The 13,650-nt window shown below is 46.0% G+C and overlaps 1 protein-coding gene across 1 annotated transcript; it reads right to left on the reverse strand.

Annotated features, from left to right (window-relative positions):
- Nucleotides 1-537: 537 nt before the first annotated feature.
- LOC134571288 (serine/threonine-protein phosphatase PGAM5, mitochondrial-like) lies at nucleotides 538-2,784 on the reverse strand. The gene is made up of 4 exons (XM_063429462.1): nucleotides 2,598-2,784; nucleotides 2,345-2,432; nucleotides 2,121-2,252; nucleotides 538-734 (listed from the first exon to the last, which is right to left on the reverse strand). The coding sequence occupies exons 1-4, from the start codon at nucleotides 2,782-2,784 to the stop codon at nucleotides 581-583; spliced, it is 561 nt and encodes a 186-aa protein (XP_063285532.1). The 3' UTR covers nucleotides 538-580.
- Between the last annotated feature and the right edge of the window lie 10,866 nt (nucleotides 2,785-13,650).

A 13,650-nucleotide genomic window follows, 5' to 3' on the forward strand; every position in this document is an offset into this window, starting at 1 on the left:
ACTTTTAGTTCAAGTTCTGAACATATGGAGCGCTCAGAACATTTAGTACCTATGAGAAGTGTGAAGCCAGAAGCCACCAATACAATAATGAAAATAAGTAGGAAGTCACTTTATTTGCTTTTAATTAAGCAGTCCTGTCAACATGCATACAAATGGGTTGTTACATTGTTTTATTATAACTGCCCCTTATATTTAAGATACAGTATTTACACTAACCAAGCCAGGTAACTTCTTTCAACTGTACTTTGTTTTGCAAGAAGCCATTTGGACTAGGCAGACAAGCTATAGCTACAGGGTCTGCAATGTCGTACAGGTGAGCAATAGGAGGTGCCAAGCTTGAGTTGTAAAGCCATTTGGTGAACACAAGGCATTGTAACTCAGAACATGGTGCTGCATATTCAGAAACTAGAACCTTCATCTTAGTGCAGGGATGAGAAAAAATTATACTATCATTTGGTCCACCCATGCTGTGTGCAATATATGCATTGAAAGACTGCTTCAACTGGAGAGTGTCTATTAAACAGAAAGGTAAGGGAGTCATGGTAACTTGTGTGTCTCTAGGAGGACATCCAGCTCAGAGCTAAGCTCCCGTGAGTTTCCCCGGGGGCATAAAGCCAGCATCACCAAGCATCTTCAGTGACACATCATCATCATCAGGTTTTATCACCAGCTTTGTAATACTACCATGATAGAGAGGCAGTCGGAGCCAAGCTTCCGGTGGGAGTTGTAGTGCCCTGTAGATGAAGATATACATTTTGTCAGTACATGGAAGGCATAAGACAAGTTTGTACAATATAGGTCTTGAGAGGTTATTTTTAATGCCGTAAAGCAGGATTCCCCAAACTCTGGCCCCCCAGATGTTGCTCAACTACAACCAGGGCCAGGCAAACTGCAAGGTGTGCGGTTTCTGCTCCCCAGCTTAATGAGACCGCGGAATCATTAAGTAGCGCGCGTGGGCGGGGGGAGCAGAGAAAGCACAGCTCCCCCAGTGGCCGCCATCACAGCTCCCCCTGCGGCCACCAGCACAGACGGCTGTCTGCCCTGCACAACCCCTGGTCGCCCACAGGTAGTAGTAATGTGTGTCAGTGTGTCTGTCATTAGTGGTTTTTTTTATTCACTTTTCCCCACGCCATGCTGGTCTCCCCTCCACTGGCCCTGCCTCTATGGCTGAGATCATCAAGCTTGATGATCTCAGCCAATCCAATGCTTTGCCATAGGATTAGCTGCATAAAGCTACACCAAACATCATCTCCTCATAGAGATGCATTGAATCACTGTATCTCTATGGGGAATGTTCAGTGCCTCCAGAGCGTGGAGGCCCTTAATGTAGAAACACAGGAATCACCTCTAGTGACCGTCTGAGTGATTGTCACTTTGAAGCAATGCAAACACTGCCTTTTCTCTGAAAGGTCAGTTTATACATTAAAAAGCCTGCAGGGACAGGCTATAGACACCAGTACCACTACAATAAGCTGTGTGCGCGCGCGCTTGCTAGTGAGTGAGCTTGCTTGTATGGGAGCTTGTGTTTTTATGTCAATGAGATCATTTATATCAATGAGCTTGTCTGTCTGCATGCGAGAATGCTTACTGTATAATTAAACAGTTACTCTGAAAGGACCAATATTTTATATTAGAAAAGAATCTCTCGACATAACCTTACATGGCGCAATGATTTATGGAGCTGGCATACATTTTTTCCAGGGCAGCTTTGTATCCCCAGCCGGCCCTGACTACAACTCTTATGATTCTATGAATTAAATGGTCTGAGAATCATGGGAGTTGTAGTTCAGCAACATCCGGAGGGCTGGAGTTTACAGAAGCCTGCTGTAAAGGCTGTCAGTTTAGTACATGCCATCCAATTACCACAAGATTTGATAACATTTGGATGAAAACCTGTTAAATAAGCAGCACAGTTCATTATAGTAAAAATGGCACAAAATTTTACAATACTGGATTCTCATTTCAATTTTGTATAGTTGTTCTGGGTTTAGTGTACTCCATTTACTTTGTTAAATAAGGGTGTTTAAATAAAAACAAAAAATGCAGGTTAGGAATAGAGGACCTGGAAGATACCTGTGGTGACCACAGATGATTTAGAATGATAAGTGGAAGCAGTTTACCTGCATACAAAGTAGCGGATCACATTATCATGGCAGACTATTATTTCATAACTGTCTTTTGTTTGTTCTGGATCTGCACGGAGGATGTACTTCCTGAATGCAGCCTCAATGCGTGGGCCATCTTTAAAATACCAAGATGGAGACAACGACCAGGGTTAAAAGCAGAAACAGAACGCACACCAGAAACGCTTTAAAAATAGAGTCACCACTAGATATAGCTTACAGAAAGATCTGGTATCCACTTGGATTCCGCAGGAACTGGTCGGATTGGAGGTCCTTCGTGAAGCAGACTGGAGCTGCACATTTTAATATCTATAAGAAGATTAAAGAAAGCCAAACCACCAACAAAACAGCTCAATAACGGTTATTCTGCAACTATTCAAAATATGCATAGGCAGCAAGAATTGGGATTTCAGAGGTCTACATGCAGCAGCCTAATCCCACATGTGCAATCCTTCCCCTGTACACATGGCTCACCTGGTAAATTCTGACTGATGATATCAGCAGTTTCTGTGGATCTGGTCAATGACGAATAAATAATGCAGCTAAAGTTATTCCCTTCACTTGCAAGAAGTGCCAGACGCTGTCCCGTTAGGCTGGCCTGTTCACGCCCTGTAGAAAGAAAGACAGCATGTAGCTTGTTAAAGGAACTAGCAAGTGCCATAGCCACTACAGCTGTTCTGGTGCCTAGAATGCCCCACCCCCTCCATTCCGTTGAGGTGCGTCGGTTAAGGGTTTCAGTCGAGGGGTAGTAAGGCATGGGGATGGGGTAGCTTTATTGTGGGGAAGATCGGTGAATAAAATATTCCGGGCCGGGCTAGGGGAAGCCTGACCGGAAGCTTGATATGGCGTCAAATCAGGATATGTGGGTTTAACGGGGGTTGTTACCGGAAGGGGAGGTTTTGTAACAAGGGGGCTGGACACTGAACTAGAGGAGGAAGTAGATGGGGACAACGGAGAAAGGGGTGTAACATTTCCAGTAGCACTTCCTCTTCCTCTTCCTGTGGAGGAGGAGTAAGGGGGCGGCATAGGGATCTCGGACTCAGGGGGCGTGTCCAAAATGGGCGTAATCATGGCCCTGGTGGACAAACGAGTCCTGGCCACCATGAGGCAACATTGCTCCTCGTGGCATACTCGGATCCATCTTGGCGACTCGTTTACGGCCTGCCTCCAACAATCAATGTATGAAAACTGTCCGTACAGTTCAGGCCTACCTGATACAGCCACGTGTACACGCTGTACCAGATTAGGATCTAAACTGCCACGTGGCGGCCATGCAGCAACCAAAGTAGGCCATTCCCTAGTACATAAAGTAATCAGGCGTGCAGGAGACATTTTAACCCCAAAATCACATTTTGTAAATCCCTTTTTAAAATTCTTTAACATACATCCTAAGGGATCCAAAATCGTCGACTCCGACGCGCCCATACTTAACAATGGAGCGTCGTTTCCAACGAATACTATACAAACACTCTACCAACGGTCACACCCGTTCCCTCGGCAACAGCACCACGTGGTACAGTTACTAAGTGAAACGCACACAACAAAAACACTCAGGGAATTCCCGTACACACACAGCTGTTACACCAGTCACTAAATAATAGATACTATGCCCTTTGGCGAAACTATATGGTCACCCACGCTATAATTCCCTATATATGAATTACCCGTCTATAACATACCCCAGTAACATCGTCTTTACAAACAGCAGTTACAGTACGGTTAGCATAGGTCAAAGTACAATTTAAGGTCACAGCACAATTAGTAAGTGATTATGGTGTTAAACATGCAATCTAAACGACAATTTTTAGTACTTATATACAGTGTCAGTAATTATACAGGGTTATGGTACCGTGCGCTATCATTCAGTTACACACTATTAACACTCTCGCTAGATGGCAGAGCTCACGCTATCTAGCAAGATATACACGCTACTAAAACAATCTTTAACACATATACAATTCCCAACTAATCTATTGGCCAGTACCTTGATGGACTACCTAAAACTATCTACATACGTTTTGGTTAGCCACACTGCCCAAGCACCACATATAGCGAACTAGAGGGCAGAATTTACAACAGCACCCTCTTAGTCTATCTACTCTATCAAAAGTCTAGTGGGTTCCAAATTTACACGCCTTCCCACTTAGCCAAGATAGGTTGAGAGCTAGCGAACCGAATTTACACAGGCGCCGCTTAGTCTCCCGGTCCCTCCGACCTAGCGAACGTAATATACACCCTAGAACGCTAGTCTAGACAAGACACCGGTGTCCGGCTAGGGCTATTTACACCAGAACCCCGCCTGACTCCATACCAAATTAAACGGTCTTACTAAAGAGCGTTCAATTGAGCGGTGCGCCTTCGCTCCTTCCCTCCACTGGAGGGGGCAGATTCCGTACACAATTCAAACCCCTTATGGGCCTACCGCACAATCGGTATACCCCTAGTGGGTCCGCCGTCTAAAACAGCGGTCGTCTTACCTCCTCGTTCCTGAACCTGAGTTCACACTCATCGACGGGGACACCCCAGCACTTACTACGTAGAGGCCGATGATCTCCTGGACAACAAACCAGTGGCGCCGAGACGAAGGGAGGTCCACGCAGAAGTTCAGGGGTGCAGCCGTAGAGAACGTGGGCAAAAATAGACAGTCTCACGCCTCTGCTTCTCAGCTACCGTTGAACGATGAGCTTCCCGGCCAATGCACCAAATGATACCAGAGAAACTGACGGAAGCCAAGCACAGAGAGATGGACACAGGTTTCTTCAGGAAGGAAGAGATTCTTTATTCGGTTCACCGATCGGGACTCAGAGGGACTAATGTCACCAAAATACAACAAGTTCTGAGCCCCGGACAATAGTGCAGGCTCCTTATATAGGCACATAACTCCTCCCATATTAAGCTCCACCCGCACATTCTCCTAACCAATCAAAACAAACAAGAACTAACTTCCTGCTTGACCGCATGGCTTGTCCAGCACAATGGAGGAGGGGAATACTATATCCGGTATTCTCGCACATGCTCCGTATGCTACTGATCGTATCTTTGCCACGTGCAACCAACCGACCGATACGCCAGTATATGCACGTACACATGCCACGTGGTAATCTCGGCCTACTAAATTTATTTTTACCGAGATTCCACCACAGCACAGCCCAAATCTATGGAACTGTTTTGGGCAGGAAATTGTGCTTGCGGTCGGTCATAAAGGGACCTCCGGCTAACTTTTGATCCACTGGAGGGATTTGGCAGATTTTTGGAAGTGTTTATGTTTGATGTATGCTGAGTTCAAATATGTAATTTATGGAGATTGAATGTATAGTTTTAAAGCTACAGTGTATGTGTGAAAACTGTATTTTTACTGTATGCTATAATTATGTTATGTGTTTATCTGAGGGGAGGGGATGTGTGGGTTGAACCATGTATGTGATTGGCTAATTTTAACCTCCCCCTGGGTGTGTCCTGTGTGTATCTTTTTGTAATAAAAAGCAGGCTGGGTGTTCCAGTCCTCAATTCTTCTTGACCCTTCAAAACGTAGCCTTGTCTCGTTATTGGAGGGAATTGCTGTATCACACTGGGGATTGCTATGCTCTGCATATTCCCCTGAGCTTAATCACTTAGCTCTTTTAAGAGCTTGTTCCGGATACGCTCTCCTGGAGGAGAGGTCTTCCCCACACGGTCCTGGAGGACAGAAGCCGATCCAGGGTGGAAGGAAGACGGCGCAGCTCCAGTTAAGCTACGGCGGTTGTGGAGTCTGCGGTGGTTGTGGTGTCCAGTGCGGTGCTTGTGGTCCTCGGCGCAAGCTAGGAAGCGTCCATCAACGGAGGGTACTCGGTCGGAGTGCACGGAGCTCCGTTACATGTTAATTCAGTGATGGCATGGGGGCTTTAATAAAAATAACTAAAAAAATACAACGCAAAGGTATCCGAAGAAGGGTCAGGCAGAAATCAGAGTCAGACGGTCCAGAGGTCAGGGCAGGCGGTAATCAGCTAAATTCAGAGAGCAGGCAAAGTAAAGGAAACCAGCAAGGGTAGGAAACAAACGCTAATATTCTTGAGGCAGGCAACAAAACAACGAAGCACAAACTGAAAGGTGTGCTCTGCTTATAAAGGAGTGTCTCAATCACATAACCTGGTCTCACCTGTAGGAGGGGTTACCTGAGATCAATGTGGCTGACTGTGGGACTCAGCACCATCTTGGATGCATCATTGTCCTGGCTCAGCCCCTCAGCCACACCTCCTCCATCCTCTAACCTGCAGACCAGCTTCCTCATGCAGTGGCTGGCATCTTGGAATGCTGGAGCAATCACTCTGTGTTTCCTTGCTTTGAAACAAGGTACACAAGATGCAGACTGGGGTGCAGCAGCCACAGGCGCTATAACCGTAGCAAGCTCCTGAGGAAGTCTCCTGAAACAAAATGCGCCGAGCAGCAGTAAGGCGAGGTGAAAGAATGAGTCCAGAAGTCAAGCAGCAGCAGTGGAGTTCTGACCTTTGGGCCTATAGAACAATTTCCATCGTGGACTGAACTGCACCTATAGGACACGGTGGGACTTTTGCCTTAATTTAATTATTATGTGCCACTTCTCTATGTGAGTGTGTTTGATACTCTATATACATTTTATGTTTATTAAAGGTTACGGTGTCATTTTTATGTTTTTTCTCTTTTTATGAGATTTCCACATTCCAGCTGGTAATTATAAATATACTGTAGTGATTGTGGCATCCTGGTTCCTTTTATTTTTCTCTTTTCTGTAATTTAGAGGGTTGGGAGTGACCCTATATTCAGAGGCTGCCTGTACATATCCGCACTTGAACCCCCACTCACCAGTTGTTTGTATATACTATAACCGCTGCAGACTAACCTCCAGGGCATTGCGGATGCCCTGGGAAAGGTGAGTACCGTCAGCGATTGTGAAACTCTATGACTGACATCTCACCTGTAACCTATCGTGTACTGGGGTCATCTTTGGTCCGGCAAGGCAGTCAAATGTTTCTCCAACAACTTGATGGCAACTTGGTGGCATGCAAGATAATCAATGAAGGGCGCTCTTCTTCTTTGACCACCATCCGGTTGCTCTGAAAATTGACTTGGCTTACCGAAAGTTGCAGTTTTACCTTATATGTGAATACACCCCAGGAGTGGCTAAATCTGAAGCTGATGTCTTGTCCCGATCTTATTTTCAAGAGTTTTTCGAGATCCATTCCACTGCCAACAAGCACTTGTCCTAAACTCCTGTATTTCAAGAGCTGGTTATGGATTAACCAATTTGATGACCAATGCTCGGTCACTTTCCGGTACCGCTCTATCGGACAATACCAAAACAGAGTACGACAGGGCATTAGTGGTATTCCGCAGGTTTACCACCTGCAGGAGAACTACTTCATCAAGACCAAAATTAAACTTTAACTTAAAGGAGTCCAACATCATGTCCTCACCACATACCCTAATCACACCCTCTTTCTCAACTCATCTCCCATTAAAACCTAAATTACTTAAGCTAAATAAAGCAGTTTTAGTGTATAGATCATTCCCCTGCAATTTCACTGCTCAAATCACTGTCATTTAGGAGTTAAATCACTTTGTTTCTGTTTATGCAGCCCTAGCCACACCTCCCCTGGCTATGATTGACAGAGCCTGCATGAAAAAAAAAATGGTTTCACTTTCAAACACATGTAATTTACCTTAGATAATTGTATCTCAATCTCTAAATTGAACTTTAATCACATACAGGAGCTCTTGCAGGGTCTAGCAAGCTATTAACATAGCAGGGGATAAGAAAATCTTAATTAAACAGAACTTGCAATAAAGAAAGCCTAAATAGGGCTCTCTTTACAGGAAGTGTTTATGGAAGGCTGTGCAAGTCACATGCAGGGAGTTGTGACTAGGGTTCATAAACAAAGGGATTTAACTCCTAAATGGCAGAGGATTGAGCAGGGAGGCTGCAGGGGCATGTTCTATACACCAAAACTGCTTCATTAAGTTAAAGTTGTTCAGGTGACTATAGTGTCCCTTGAAGACCTAGAGAATTTACAGTGGTATGACAATCCGAGGCCAACATAAGCTTCAAAACTTCCAACATCATCAAACACGATGACCACTACATTCTCACCCTACAAATGTCCAAAACTAAGCAGTGCAACCAGCCATCCATTATCATATTATTTCCCACAGGCAACAATTGCTGTCCTGTTAAAGTATTGGGTTCATACCTGCTTACAGTCAACAGCCCTAATTCTCATTTACAATTATTTCATGCCCATCCACTTACTACCTCCAAGTTTGTGTTCTACATTAGGAAATTACTACTGAGATTGGGTCACAATCTATCTTCCTTTTCTGGACACTCATTTAGGATTGGTGCAGCATCTGCAGCCTCCAGCGTGGACATACCAGTTCATATTATCAAAAGACTGGGGAGATGGATATCCTCAACCTAAAACAGAGCTCAGGAAAGCGTTTAAAAGTTTAGCCTTATGAGCTATGCAATAAAGTGTGTTTCTTCCTTTAACATTTTTTGCCCTCTGTTTACATTGCAGCTCTAAGTCTGCCCCCAGTGACTGTCTACCAGACAGCCACTAAAGGGCTTCAGGAATCCAAACAGACCTCACGGACTTCCAGCATCAGATTTTCCCAGTAGGAAAGCATTGAATAATGCTTTGCTATGGAGAGGTCTAATGCACGCATGGCCATTGCATGCGCATTAGGTCTCCCCCACCAGCTGACGTCTGCAGGGGAGGAGCGTGGGTGGAGCCTGCCCCAGCACCGAGGGACATCAGCGCTGGATTCAGGTAAGTGGTAGAAGGGGTTTTAACCCCTTCATCCATGCGGGAGGGGCTGAGGAGGGTGGGGACCTATTAACCCAATAGTTCCACAAAAACGTCTTTGTTTTCCCGGCACTATAGGATCCCTTTAATCTTACAATTTATTAAAAGTTCCAGTTTACAGTGAGTACTGTATTTTTATTTTTGCTTCTAGGCACTAGTGAAACATTTTGAAAGTGGGAGCAACCATTTTCTATATTTTTACTAATATACACTGTATCCATTTTTCAGTAAAACAGATAAATTTGGCATTTGGGTACCTTACTGTATACAACTCTAAGGATTACGCTACTCTGTGTCTCTATACACAGAGTGGGATTATATTAACCCTTATGCTACATATTATGGACTGATTTCTAGGATCGTTTAAGTTTGGTATTTTTAGTAGGACTCTATAAGTATTTATTTGTATCACTATATTTTATTATATTGACAATTCTTTCTTGCAATATATTTATACTGCGGTCTATGGGGCGTATACGAGTTAATTTAGCTCAGGAGTATAGCAAAAGCATTCTGATAAGGTCATTTGCAACAGTGTTCCAATTTTTATATATAGTATTGTTCAAACTTGATGTAATAGTTGTAAAGGTGGTATCTTTAATCTTGTTTTTCATATTTTATTCATAACTAGTGATGTCGCGAACACAAATTTTTCGGTTCGCGAACGGCGAACAGGAACTTCCGCAAACGTTCGCGAACCAGGCGAACCGCCATTGACTTCAATGGGCAGGCGAATTTTAAAACCCACAGGGACTCTTTCTGGCCACAAAAGTGATGGAAAAGTTGTTTCAAGGGGACTAACACCTGGACTGTGGCATGCCGGAGGGGGATCCATGGTAAAACTCCCATGGAAATTTACACAGTTGATGCAGAGTCTGGTTTTAATCCATAAAGGGCAGAAATCACCTAACATTCCTAAATCACAATGAATAGGGATTGACACCTGACATATGACATATTGACACCTTGACATATGGATTGACACCTGTCCTCAGAGTCCCTGATACACACGGACACAGAGCAGAATAGGGACTGTTCCCCCTACATAGGGTCACTTGGCAGATATGGATTGATACCTATCCTAAGGATCCCTGATACACACTGACACAGAGCAGAATAGGGACTGTTCCCCCTACATAGGGTCACTTGGCAGATATGGATTGACACCTATCCTAAGGATCCCTGATACACACTGACACAGAGCAGAATAGAGACTGTTCCCCCTACATAGGGTCACTTGGCAGATATGGCGTGGTCGTGGGAGGAGGAGGATGACTTTCACCTCTTCCCCTGTTAGATTCCCGTTGTGCTGTGACATCACCCTTATACGCTGTGTAAAGCATACTTTTTAATTTATTTTGCAAATGCTGCATCCTTTCCGACTTGTAATTCGGTAACATTTCCGCCACTGTCTGCTTATACCGGGGGTCTAGTAGCGTGGACACCCAGTACAGGTCGTTCTCCTTCAGCCTTTTTATACGAGGGTCCCTCAACAGGCACGACAGCATGAAAGACCCCGTTTGCAAAAGGTTGGATGCCGAGCTACTCATTTCCCGTTCCTCCTCCTCACACAGAGCAGAATAGGGACTGTTCCCCCTACATAGGGTCACTTGGCAGATATGGATTGACACCTATCCTAATGATCCCTGATACACACTGACACAGAGCAGAATAGGGACTGTTCCCCCTACTTAGGCTCACTTGGCAGATATGGATTGACACATATCCTAAGGATCCCTGATACACACTGACACAGAGCAGAATAGAGACTGTTCCCCCTACATAGGGTCACTTGGCAGATATGGCGTGGTCGTGGGAGGAGGAGGATGACTTTCACCTCTTCCCCTGTTAGATTCCCGTTGTGCTGTGACATCACCCTTATACGCTGTGTAACGCATACTTTTTAATTTATTTTGCAAATGCTGCATCCTTTCCGACTTGTAATTCGGTAACATTTCCGCCACTGTCTGCTTATACCGGGGGTCATAGCAGCATGGACAACCAGTACAGGTCGTTCTCCTTCAGCCTTTTTATACGAGGGTCCCTCAACAGGCACGACAGCATGAAAGACCCCGTTTGCAAAAGGTTGGATGCCGAGCTACTCATTTCCCGTTCCTCCTCCTCACACAGAGCAGAATAGGGACTGTTCCCCCTACATAGGGTCACTTGGCAGATATGGATTGACACCTATCCTAATGATCCCTGATACACACTGACACAGAGCAGAATAGGGACTGTTCCCCCTACTTAGGCTCACTTGGCAGATATGGATTGACACATATCCTAAGGATCCCTAGGGGGAACAGTCCCCAGAGCAGAATAGGGACTGTTCCCCCTACATAAGGTCACTTGGCAGATATAGATTGACACCTATCCTAAGGATCCCTGATACACACTGACACAGAGCAGAATAGAGACTGTTACCCCTACATAGGGTCACTTGGCAGATATGGATTGACACCTATCCTAAGGATCCCTGATACACACTGACATAGAGCAGAATAGAGACTGTTCCCCCTACATAGGGTCACTTGGCAGATATGGCGTGGTCGTGGGAGGAGGAGGATGACTTCCACCTCTTCCCCTGTTAGATTCCCGCTGTGCTGTGACATCACCCTTATACGCTGTGTAACGCATACTTTTTAATTTATTTTGCAAATGCTGCATCCTTTCCGACTTGTAATTCGGTAACATTTCTGCCACTTTCTGCTTATACCGGGGGTCTAGTAGCGTGGACACCCAGTACAGGTCGTTCTCCTTCAGCCTTTTTATACGAGGGTCCCTCAACAGGCACGACAGCATGAAAGACCCCATTTGCACAAGGTTGGATGCCGAGCTACTCATTTCCCGTTCCTCCTCCTCAGTGATGTCAATGAAGGTATGTTCTTCCCCCCCAGCCACGTACAGCACCACGGGTACCAGATAGGTGACAACGAGCACCCTGGGATGCCTGTTGTGGTTGGTCTCACAATCCTCACAATTCCTCACAATCCTCTTCCAGCGTTGCCGCAGGTCCAGCAAGCGATGCTGATAAGGCTGTTTCTGGTGGTGATGGTGACCACAACTCTTCCTCTTCATCTTCACGCTCATCTATGGCCTGATCCAGCAATCTTCGCATGGCACGCTCCAGGAAGAAAACAAATGATATGATGTCGCTGATGGTGCCTTTGGTGCGACTGACTAGGTTTGTCACCTCCTCAAAAGGACGCATGAGCCTACAGGCATTGCGCATGGGCGTCCAGTAACGTGGCAAAAAAAATCCCAGCTCCACAGAGGCTGTCCTAGCACCCCGGTCATACAAATATTCATTAATGGCTTTTTCTTGTTGGAGCAGGCGGTCGAACATTAGGAGTGTTGAATTCCAACGTGTCCGGCTGTCGCAAATCAAGCGCCTCACTGGCATGTTGTTTCGCCGCTGGATATTGGCAAAGTGCGCCATGGCCGTGTAGGAACGCCTGAAATGGCCACACACCTTCCTGGCCTGCTTCAGGACGTTTTGTAAGCCTGTGTACTTATGCACAAAGCGTTGTACGATCAGATTACACACATGTGCCATGCACGGCACATGTGTCAACTTGCCCAACTTCAATGCCGCCAACAAATTTTTTCCGTTGTCACAAACCACTTTGCCGTTATCCAGTTGCTGCAGAGTCAGCCACTTTTCCACCTGTGCGTTCAGGGCGGACAGGAGTGCTTGTCCTGTGTGACTCTCTGCTTTCAAGCAAGTCAAACCCAAGACGGCATGACATTGCCGTATCCGGGATGTGGAATAGTACCTGGGGAGCTGGGGGGGGTGCCGTTGATGTGGAGCAAGACGTGGCGCTGTGACCAACTCCTCTGCAGAGCCACGCATTCCATGCTTGGCAGCCGTCAGCTGGTTTACCCAATGCGCAGTGTAGGTGATATACCTGCCCTGACCATGCTTTGGTATGGTACAGACCAGGTATCAGTGGTCAGATGGACCCTTGCCCCAACACTGTGTGCCAGACATGCCATTACTTCCTTTTGCACAATCGAGTACAGGTTGGGTATTGCCTTTTGTGAAAAGAAATTTCGTTCGGGTACCTTCCACTGCGGTGTCCCAATAGCTACAAATTTTTTGAACGCCTCAGACTCCACCAGCTTGTATGGTAAAAGCTGGTGGGCTAATAGTTCGGACAAGCCAGCTGTCTGACGCTGGGCAAGGGGGTGAATTTCTGACATTGGCTTCTTACACTTAAACATGTCCTTGACAGACACCTGACTGTGGGCAGATGAGCGGGAACTGCTCAAGGCAGGAGACGGAGTGGCGGATGGTTGAGAGGGGTCAAGGAGGACAGCAGTGGTTGACGTGGCTGAAGATGCTGGACCAGGAGGAGGATGGCGGCTTTGAGTTTGCATGCTGCTTGTACTCATGTGTATCCCATAGGCGTTTGTGATGTGCGATCATGTGCCTACGCAAAGCAGTTGTACCTAGGTGGGTGTTGGACTTCCCACGACTCAGTTTCTTTTGGCACAGGTTGCAAATGGCATCGCTGTTGTCAGAGGCAGACACACATAAAAAATGCCACACTGCTGAGCTCTGCAATGACGGCATTCTGGTGGTGGACACAGCATGCGTTGATTGGCGTGCTGTCGGGCTGACCCCGGGTGCCAATGCATGCTGTCTGACTGTGCCACTAGCTCCTTGCATCGACCTCCCCCTGCTTCCAACTCGTCTCCTCCTCTCT

Source organism: Pelobates fuscus, chromosome 8 (genome assembly GCF_036172605.1).
Source record: "Pelobates fuscus isolate aPelFus1 chromosome 8, aPelFus1.pri, whole genome shotgun sequence".
Classification (NCBI taxonomy): domain Eukaryota; kingdom Metazoa; phylum Chordata; class Amphibia; order Anura; family Pelobatidae; genus Pelobates; species Pelobates fuscus.

Bases quoted from the DNA above. Each gene is read 5' to 3' on its own strand.
- LOC134571288 (XM_063429462.1), bottom strand. From the start codon at position 2,784: ATGGCACTTGCTAGTTCCTTTAACAAGCTACATGCTGTCTTTCTTTCT. The intron at 2,433-2,597 runs GTGAGCCATGTG...ATCTTCTTATAG, and splicing joins CATCAGTCAGAATTTACCAG to ATATTAAAATGTGCAGCTCC. The intron at 2,253-2,344 runs TGTAAGCTATAT...GTCTCCATCTTG, and splicing joins AAGTGGATACCAGATCTTTC to GTATTTTAAAGATGGCCCAC.